Below are 11,058 nucleotides of genomic sequence, written 5' to 3' on the forward strand. Positions count from 1 at the left end.
CCGCCCGTTCATCAGGTGCTTTCCTTGCAACCTCCTCAAGCGTGATGTACTCACCATCATCCAACTGAAACAGAATACAACTCCGGAGATTGGTGGTATCCAACACCATTTTTCCCACGGCCTTCGGGAGGCAACCGTCCACACTAACACCCTTCTTAACCAAGATCCAACTCAACACCATCCCATAAGGTAAGCTCTTCCGATTGTGATCCCGACAAAACACCATGTGTTGCAACATCAAAGCAGGCAGGTTGAACTTAACCATGTTCTTAAGGCAAAAGGCAAAGGTCCACTCCAACTTACCCAACAAACTGCTTTTGTTGTTATTAGGCAACAAACAATCCGACACCAACATCACCAACAGATAGCTCAAATAGTCACAGTACCCCATGGTATCCGTACTAATCCAAGAATGACCACTGTACTGAGCCACTCCGGTAGCAGACAAACTCAACAACTGAGCCAACCTCTTTTCAGATAACACAACCTTCACACCTCTCACCTTAGAGGTGATCTCAAACTTATCACCCTCCTTTGTCACAACCATGTGATGATAAAATTCCTTAACCAGACTCGGGTAAGTCTCGGCCCTTATGGGGAGAAACCCATCCAACAAACCTTGATACCTAAGCATATCCAACAAGGAATTAGGAAAAGATTTCGGATCAAAAGCTTTACCTTCAAGAACAGGGTAATGGGCATCCACCCATTCCGCTTTCCTAGCCAAACTTGATCTTCCAGGCATGGCAAGAGATAACCCAAAGCTCAACAAAAGAAGCCCACAACTTCTTCTTCACACTCAAGCTGCCTCTCTCTCTCTCTCTGTCTCTCGCTCAGCTTCTCGCTCGGCGGCACAGCTCCGGCGGCGGCGGTCGGCGGTGAAGGGCGGTGATGTGGCAGGTGGTGCGACGGCGGGTTGGTGGTACGGTGACGGGGGGTGGGTGCTTGGTGGTTCACGGGTAGGGAAGAAGAAGAGGGAAGAAGATTTGGGAAATTTAGGGATTTTTGGGAGAAAGATTTGGGGAAAAGATGATTTAATTTGGGGATTTGGGTAAGGTGGAAATTTGTGGTTTAAATAGGATTAAAATTAGTCAGGTTCCAAGAAAGACAATTGTCTCAAGTGGTTTAGAGGTTGGGTTGACAAAGATTAGGCTCGGGTTTGAAACTTAAAGGTTACAATTAAACATTAGGTTTGGCTTTTAAGCTACACAAGGAAAGGTTTTTGGTATGAATTTTGCTATTTCCAAATTCAAAGAATACTTGGAAAATTTAGGGAGTTCACAAGGAATTGTTGTAAGAACAACCAAGTATAAAGATTGTAGAATTGGCCCAAATCGCAAAACATAACAAGGATGGATTGCTAACTTCACAACTAAGCTTATATACCAAACTAAAGAAATCACTTAGCAAGAAGAGTCTACACTAAACCCCAAGAGAGTTGCTATCAAAGAAAAGCATACCAAAGATTGCCATGCAAAAGACAACTACGAAACACAAGGTAACACTCAAGACACAACGAACACGATGATTTTGGAAAAAAAACAACGATAGGCTAGAAGAAAGGGGCTACCTGCCACTTCATCCTCCATCAAACCCTCCGACTCAGCCTGTGAACGCGCCATCACGAAGACCCTTCCAGGTGGTCTAGCTCCGACCGCTCCGCGACCCGAACTCCTTCCCGATGCTCCTCCGGCTCTCGAGGGTGACGGCAACGCTCTCTAACCAGCTAACTGGGGGCACTCCGTGACCTTGTGACCACGATTCCCACATCGGAAACACCGAAGCACTTGGCCATGACAATCTTGGCCTGCGTGCACCTTCTCACATCTTCGACAAACAACCGACTTAGCTTGATTCCCTTGCTCCATCTGGCTAGGTCCTTGAGATGAAGATGACACTGCCTTGGCTGGAAAACTCGGTTGGGGCTTCTTGAAGGTGGAAGAACCTCCGCTCTCAACCCTCTTCGTAGCTAGCTCATACGATCCTTTCTGAAGCTGCTGAACACGATACAAATCCGCGGCACTCAGGTACGCATCCTTAAGGGAACTTGGCCTAATCACCGTCAACGCTTTTCGTGCCTCATAATTCAGACCGGCAACGAAACGCTCAACCTTAGCAAGCTCCGTAGGCACAAGCATCCTCGCAAAGCGCGCTAACTCCAAGAACTTCTGGTGGTATTCGACCACAGATAAGGATCCTTGCTGCAGATGAAGGAACTCATCAAACATGGCGGCTCGCACATGCGCTGGGTAGAACCTCTCACGCATTCTGTCCTTGAGCGCAACCCAATCAAACCCAGGCTCTTCAAGGAAGGTCAGACCTTCGTGGACCCACCACAGATCAGCTTCTTGGCAAAAGTAGAACGTTACCAGTTCTACTCTTCTCTCCTCGGGGCAACCCACAACGGTGAATATCTTATCAAACACCCGTAGCCACTCTTCCAAGACTACCAGGTCTTCTTCGCCAGCGAAGGTTGGCGGCCGATGTCCCGACACCAAACGACCTACATCACGGTGCCCAGCAAGGGGAGGAGGCGGCACAGCTTGGTTGTTGTTCAGCAAGGCTTCACTGAGCGTCTGCATCGTCTGCGTCAGCTGATGGAGATTCTGAGCGAGCTGTTCGTTTGTTGGGGTCTCCGGGGTGCGAGCGCGGGGATAAGGAGGCATCGCAAACTTCTACAACAACAACGAGGTTACCAAAAGGGAGCAGACAAGCAAGACAGAAAGCAACACACAACTCACCGCGTAACCTAGAGTCCTAAGCCAAACACTTAGCTTCTTAAGGTCGCATAGAGGTCTCAAAACACACTTAACCACTTAGAAAGTCTAGACTTAACTCTTCCTAGTCTAAAAACCAAGGCTCTGATACCAACTGTAACACCCCCCAAACAAGCTAGATAAAAAGCCTTAACACATGCAGATCAAACAACAAAACTAGCACAGCGGAAGATAAAACGAGAACTGGATAAAAGAAATCCAAACGGGGTGTTACGCCACGTCTACCAAACACGGTAAACGCTACGGCGATCAATCTGCAAGTGTATACATCTATCCCAAAGACATCAGTCTAAAACTACATTGGCACACAGGCCACAAAACAAGGATAAAGGTACTAAGCTACCGGCCACTAGACATCGCGCTCATCTAGACATCACCTGAAAGATACAAAGATAAACATTGGGACGACGCCCGGTCAGCGATAATGCTGGTAACCCACCAATACATGTGAAATATCATACATAGATAGATATAAGTTGTAAAACCATTTTCGAAACGGAATACATAAGTATATAAGTCAAAAGCCAAGATCAACAGTCAACACAAGACTCATCACTCACAAAGACAACACGGGAACACATCCCAAACCACAAAGGTTAACCACAACACAAAGGATAAAGACAAGACAGATGGCAACACATGCCCTTGTGACTACACACGTCACAAGAAAGAGAACTCACAACAACGGCTACACAAGCCCTCGTGACATCACCCATCACGAGTTGATATGCCTTCCTTATGCCCTGTTCCAACCTTATGGCTACCCCTAACCTTATATCTTCTTCCAACCATTACCTCCAAGACCCCTGTACAGCCAAGTCCAACCTTATTCCCCCAGGACCGTCGTCCCCCACCAACGAACACCAACGAGACCACCAATTCATAGTACACAAGGTACCGTACAAGGCAACACATGCCCGGATAACACATGTTATCCCCCAAAAATGTGAACCTTACACAAAGGCCACAACTCCATAATCATATCACGGCCACCACGAGGACCGCTGCAGTACCTTGGTGACTAGTGTCCCATACCACTAATCGTGCAATCCAGGTAAAGCCACACACACACCACAACAGGAATCAATCAAGGGATCACAACGAAGATATAAAACCATACTCAATCAAGGAATGGGTCACAACCCGTACAACAACAACGATGAATAACACAAGTTATCATCAACCAAACGGATGGTACAAACAACACACACGCTAGCATTTAGATACCAAACTAGCATGCTTATGAACGGGGAAACTCAAGATAGTTCCGAGGAACATACAAGATACCTCACGGTCCAACGAAACACAATGTTGAACACTTAGCACGATTCAAGACACCAAAGCCCTACATGGATTCCTACCATATAGTTCTAGACATACGAAACATCAAGAAGACACTCAAATAGTTCCACAAAAGAACATCGGGAAGTCAAAAGACCAAATACCAAGTCAAACAAATCACGGGGAACAAATCCCATCACACCACCACTCGTGTACCCGCGGGTGGACCCACGGGTAGTGCCCCACCTATGGTTCCGCCCGCGGGAACACCATCCCACAGGCTATGTACCCGTGGGTAGGCCGGCGGGTGGTGCCTCGCCCGCCGTTCCGCCCGGGACAAATCCCTTCGGCGATTTTCTTCTCCAAACACAAATTCAAGTCCAAAACATGCCAAATCTCACCCAATACAACAAAATGACTTGAACCATGGAAAATGCCAAGCAATGTCACAAAGGAACCCTAAACACAAGCTCTAGATATGCATTATCACAAGATACATGCATAAACCCTCACATTTCATAGCAAAGCACAAGTAGAATCCAAGAAATCACATATAGGTAAGCAAAATAGGTTTTGTAGAGCTTGGGTTACCTCTTGTAAACCAAAAGACTTCACTTTACACCACAACAAGCTCCCCACAAGGCTTACTTTCCAAACCCACTTCAAGATTAAACCAAAAGATTTTAAAGATCCTACCTTTAAGAAAAAGACAACTAAGATGGAACAAAAAACACAAGATGGACTTAGATCTTACCCTCCTAGATGCCCAAATAGGTGAAAGGTTGAATCTTGGAATCTTGACAAGGGTCTCAACTTAGCTTGGAGAATAAGCTACACTTCTTTTCTAGAGAGTAGGTAGAGCTAATTTCTATGAATTGTAAGGAATGAAATCAAGAAGTCTTCTAGGTTAGGTTACAATACTAACTCTTGGTGAAAAGTCAAGAATACACTTACTAACCTTTAGAAAGTGTAAGGAACAAGGGAACTCCCCTCAAAGCTCAAGGTACAACACAACTTTAAGGTTGACTAGTCAAATACTTGTCTTTGAGTATTAAAAATCGGGATTTTAGAAATTAATTCTTCAAATAAAATAGGATTAATTATTCAATTAATCCATGGATTGAATGTGGATTTTTGGGGTGTCACAATGCTTCTTACTACCTATTTGAGCCTTTTACCCTTACATCGAGGTAATTTAAAAATATACAGATAAACTTATTATCACTTAAGAAACTTTGATTTAATACCAAGGCTCTGAGGTAATTAGGATCAATTGGTAAGCCAAAATCCTTGTATCTAGGATCATATGGACCATTCATAACGGACATACACAAGATAATTTTACAATGGGGACATATATACACACACACACACTTTAAAAGAGTTAAAACACATTAAAAGCACCACGGGATAATAAAAAAAAAACTTGAATTTAGGAATTGTAGTCATTGAAAGGATCAGAATGTAATATCAAAGAATGTGAAAAATAATATAATAATATAATAATAAAATACTAATAACAAATTCATTCTTGAAAATCTCAAATTACTTTCTCCCACTTTTACAAACCAAACAAAACTAATATGAGATTTTGAACACATAACTTAAACCAAATGTTCCTTAATCTATTATTATCCCAATTAACTTATTTTAAGTAGGTCATGTCATATTAATTAACAAGCATTCATATTGTGTTGAGACATATGTATTGCAAAATATATCTCTCTGACATGAACATAACATGTTTAATAAACATGTTACAATCCATAAACTTATACAAAAAAACAATTTATTAAACAATGCTATAACATGCATATATCGATTTAACCTAAAAGGTTAAAAAATCTATCATAACATGTTAAATAGATGTTGAACTTACAATGATGGACTGGGACTGCATATTTCCTATTGGCCTCTCCTCATTAGGCCATCGACATTACTTGATTTTTGTGTGATTTTTGAGAAAAATTGAGTGATGTGACAGTGAGAAGGTGAAGAGACAGAACAAGTGAGGACCTCCTGCATTGAGGGGTTCTGATCATGGGCCCCACCAAATTGAATAGCAGCTGGAAAAATCTCACGCGAAAGGCAACATAGCGCCCACATGGGCCTGTTACAGTAGCTTTTTTTTTTCTGATTATAATTATTGTATTAGTTTTTTTTTTTTTTTGAAACGGGAAACTTAATGCATTAAATCTCGAAGCAAAGTGTCTACAAGAAACGGAGGTGGATTATCATACCACTTCCCACAATCTGACCCTGAACAAGCCTCCCTTGCAACAACTTGGGAAGCTGTATTCGCAGACCGTTTTACAAAATGGAATTGGACATCATCTACTGCCATAGCCAATTCTTTAACATCATCATTGAGTAAGCCGAAAGTAGAATTAAACGAATGTTGAACTAGAGAATGAAAGACGGTCTGTGAGTCCATCTCCACATCCACATCCCTCATCCCAGTGTCTCCGAACAAGCTCAAAGCTTCTCTCACAGTTATAGCCTCTGCCTCATTTTACCGTATAAACCCCTTCGATCTGCACGTTCTTGGCAGCCATAAAACCCCCGTCATGATCCCTCAACACCCACCCTATCCCCGTAATACCTGCTGCAGCATTAATCGATACATCTGAATTCAACTTACACCACCCATTTTGCGGCGGTTTCCACCTGCATAACCCATCCACTCATTCATCTACAGGTTCAGGTGTGTTAGTTTATAAACCAAGTATGAAGTAGTGGATGATTTGGGCAAAACTAGTAGATCAGATTAGGAAAATTGTTTTAATGTGAATGGCTATTGTAATTCATTAGTGGCTGGAATTTGTTAATCTATTGCAATTGCTTGTGTTGTATGCGAAAGAAATCAAGGCGAATCCATTCAGAATTTTAAATACACAAGTTTTTCTTCTTTCCTCTTCTAGAATTTTAAATCTTGATCAGTGAGCGGACTCCACCCGTGCGACGATCGTGTGGCCGTCTCATTATTGTCGATTCTCTACTTCTTCGATCTTCCACTGTCAGCTCTCTATTGCTTCGGTCTTCCTTTTCAACTCTTCGTTGCTTCGATCCACCATCGCTAACTCTCCACTGCTTCAATTTTTCATCGTTGACTCTACAACTTTTATGTTTCAGGCCCACTTCTACTACCTGTTTGAGCCTTTTACCCTACATCGAGGTAATTTTAAAACATATATATATATATATATATATATATATATATATATATATATATAAATAAAATTATTACGACTTAAGAAACTTGGATTTAATATCAAGGCTCTGAGGTAATTAACGATCAATTGGTAAGCCAAAATCTTTGTATCTAGGATCATACGGACCATTCATAACGGGCCTACACAAGATAATTTTACAATTGTGAAATATATACACACGCACATTAAAAAAGGTAAAACACAATAAAGACACAATCGGACAATAAAAAACTTGAATTAAAGAACTTGTAGTCATTGAAAGGATCGGAATATGATATCAAAGAATGTGAAAAATAAATTAATATTAATATATAATACTAATAACAAAATCATTCTTAAAAATCTCACATTACTTTTTAGACGCTTGCACTTTTCCAAACCAAATTAAACAAGACTAATATGAGATTTTGAACACACAACTTAAACCAAATGTTCCTTAATCCATTATCCCAATTAACTTATTTATAGTATGGTAGGTCATGTCATATTAATTAACATGCATTATATTCATGTTGTGTTGAGACATATGTATCACAAAATATCTCTTCGACATGAACATTACATGTTTATGTTGCAACCATAAACTTATACAAAAATGTACAATTTGTTAAACAATGTTATATATGTTATAACATGCATAGATCGATTTAACCTAAAAGATTAAAAAGTCTATCATAACATGTTAAATAAATGTTGAACTTACAATGATTTACCAGGACGCCATGCTGGTGAAGCTATGTTTGGAGTGTTTGGAGGTTGAAGTTGAGACTGCATATTTCCTATTGGCCTCTCTTCATTAGGCCATCCACATTAGTAGATTTTAATGTGGTTTTTGAGAAAACTTGAGTGATGTGGCGGTGAGAGTGAATAGAGCGAACATGTGGGGACTATGAGGGGTTTTTTGTCCCTTATCATGGGTACCACCATATTGAATAGCAATCGGAAGAATCTCTCGTGAAAGGCAACATAGCACTCAGCCGTGCGCGTGCAATGCACACGCCCGCTCGACGCGTTACAGTAGCTTCTTTTTTCCTAACATACACCCTTTTTTTTCATATTTTTTCTTTCTTCTCTCTTCTATTTGGCACCTCAAAAATCGATCCAAAAACCTCACTATTGAAGATACCTTTAGCATTAGTTTCAGCCTGTTTTTTTTTTTAAATATATAATATAATATTATAAGCTACTCCTATGGACAGTGCTTAGTGCAAAAATAGTTTTAAATTATTTTTTTAAAAAAAAAAGTTTCTTATCATGTGTATTTGCTTGACATACCCCAGAGCGTGAGGATGTGCCAAGGAGTGTTTGAGAGGATTTTCTCCCACGATTCTCACGACTGCGGCTTGTAGAGTGTAAATTCTCTGACTTATCCTATTTTCTGTCTTTAGATATCTGATGTAGTTTTATGGAAATGAGTGATGTGATGGCCATTTGTACTATAGTGGTATGTATGACATATTAAGTATGTCATTAAGGTGTGTTCATTATTTTTAGATAAAAGATTGATCTGACAATTTGTGGAGTATAAAATTGGTACAGTTTATGAGAATTATGGTATGCAAAGGCCTCTGCAGTGACATGAGCTTATCTTTTATACTACAAATTTGTAACGGTTACAATAATGGCAAACAAAAAGTACATTTTTAATATACTAAATGTAGATTATGTTTGTACTGAATGTACATTATACAATATAATATACACTCCGAACAAAAATAATGTACATCCCCTAAATATAATTTACATTATTTTTGTACTGAATGTACATTATTTGTGTACTGAATATACATTGTTTTACAGTAGACAAAATATGGCCCACACAACTTGTGTGGACCATGGTCCACACAATAATGATTGTACAATAATTGCGCAACGGCCTCCTACGGAGTGGAACGGCTGACTCCTTAGTAACTGTCGTGCGCTCCCCATGATAATTGTGCTAACCCCTCATAACTCATTTGCGGTGCTTCTAATAACTGCTCTCTACTAGGCCGTTACACTAACTGTGTTAATTTCTTTGGCTTGTCCAGATAGACCAATAGCACCAGGTCAAGGGTCTAGTGTCCTGTCCAATTACTCTATCAGTTACGTTTAAATATTCTAAACTAGTTAAATATTTTATTGAGTCCAATTCTTTCAATCATAGCCGGTAAGTGCTGCCATATGTTACCCATGTGTTATATTTTTTCCTTTAAAAAAAATTACGGAGTAAAAAAATAAGTGAAGTTGCGTCGCTTCTTGAAGGAAACTCTAACCCTACTCAAACAATTGATAAATTGATGGAGCTGAGACAATAATTTTCCAATTTTACTGCTAACTTTTTTACCAATTATTATTAATATTATTAATTAGTACTTTTTTTTGCTTTTCTATTATTTGGGCGGAAGTGTTTGAGCGGGAATGCAAGGAATGGAGATTTTGTTTTAATATTGTGTTTGAGCGGGATTGCCGGAAGTCAAGCACGCTTAACCACATCTCTCTATGGTAAGCCACAGCGCCACGTCTAGAATCGAGCAGGGGCTGAACTCGGCCAACCCAGCCGACGCCCAACAAATTTAAATAGGTTTGTTTACATATTAAAATTTAACATTTTGAAATGAAACTATTAGCATAATCATGATCTAGTATCCCAAGTGGCAATCTCTTTCAATATGCTTCATTCTTTCATGGAACACAGGGTTCTCAGCTATAGCTATGGCAGATTTGTTGTATGTCACAGAACAACAAAGCTGGAGGATTTTCAGCTATCCCCAAATCTTGCAGAAGATACAGCAACCATTAGATTTCACAAGATGTGGATGCTAAAGCTCTATACTCAGCTTCAGAAGAACTTCTTGAGATTGTGACTTGCTTTTTGGATTTCCAGGTGATCAGAGAACTGCCAAGGAATATGCAAAAACCAGTAACTGATCTCATGGTGTCTGGACAAGCAACCCAATCTGAATCAGTAAACCCTTTCAGCTGCAAAGATGAAGTTGCTGAGAAGAAAAGGCCTTGTCCTGGGGCTGCTTTGATGTACCTGAGAATTCTATGAGCTGCTTGCATATGTACATTTGTAGGACAATCTAGAAATTGAGATAATTGTTGAGTAGCATAGCTAATGTCAGGTCTTGTTATAGTTAGATACAAAAGTTTTCCCACAAGCCTTCTATATTGAGATATATCTTCAAGTTTTTCATCAGTGTCTCTACTGAACCTTTTTGATGTAACCATGGGAGTTTTTGCAGGCTTGCAATGTATGAAATCTGTTTCTTCAAGAAGCTCCAATGTGTATTTTCTTTGTGTCATGGAAATCCCTGAACTGTTCCTTGCAATCTCCAATCCAAGGAAGAACTTTAGATGCCCTAAATCTTTAATATGAAAGGCATCATCTAAGTGCTTTTTGATCTGTTGAACTTGATTCAAATCAGGACTTGCTATCACAACATCATCAACATAAACAAAGTAGAGCTGCAAAACTGTCTCCATTTCCTCTTAAAAATAGAGAGGGATCAGATAGAGCTTGCCTGAACCCTATGTGTAGAAGTTCTTGAGTGATCAGCTTCACATTCCACTGCCTACTTGCCTGCTTTAAACCATATAGGCTCTTTATTAATCTGCACACCTGACCAGCTTTTTTGAGGAGAGAAACTAGGAGGGAGCTTCGTGTAGACTTCTTCAACAAGCTCCCCATGAAGGAAAGCATTGTTGACATCTAGTTGGTGTAAAGTATAGCCTTTTATTGCAACCACTGCCAATAGCATCCTTATGGTAGTTATCTTGGCAACAGGACTGAAAGTGTCTAAGTA

General features: G+C 40.2%; 1 protein-coding gene across 1 annotated transcript; it reads right to left on the minus strand.

Moving 5' to 3' along the window:
• Positions 1-10,048: 10,048 nt before the first annotated feature.
• LOC109192009 (uncharacterized mitochondrial protein AtMg00810-like) lies at positions 10,049-10,738 on the minus strand. The gene has a single exon (XM_019342639.1). The coding sequence runs from the start codon at positions 10,736-10,738 to the stop codon at positions 10,049-10,051; it is 690 nt and encodes a 229-aa protein (XP_019198184.1).
• Positions 10,739-11,058: the final 320 nt, after the last annotated feature.

Source organism: Ipomoea nil, unplaced genomic scaffold (assembly GCF_001879475.1).
Source record: "Ipomoea nil cultivar Tokyo-kokei standard unplaced genomic scaffold, Asagao_1.1 scaffold0209, whole genome shotgun sequence".
Lineage (NCBI taxonomy): Eukaryota > Viridiplantae > Streptophyta > Magnoliopsida > Solanales > Convolvulaceae > Ipomoea > Ipomoea nil.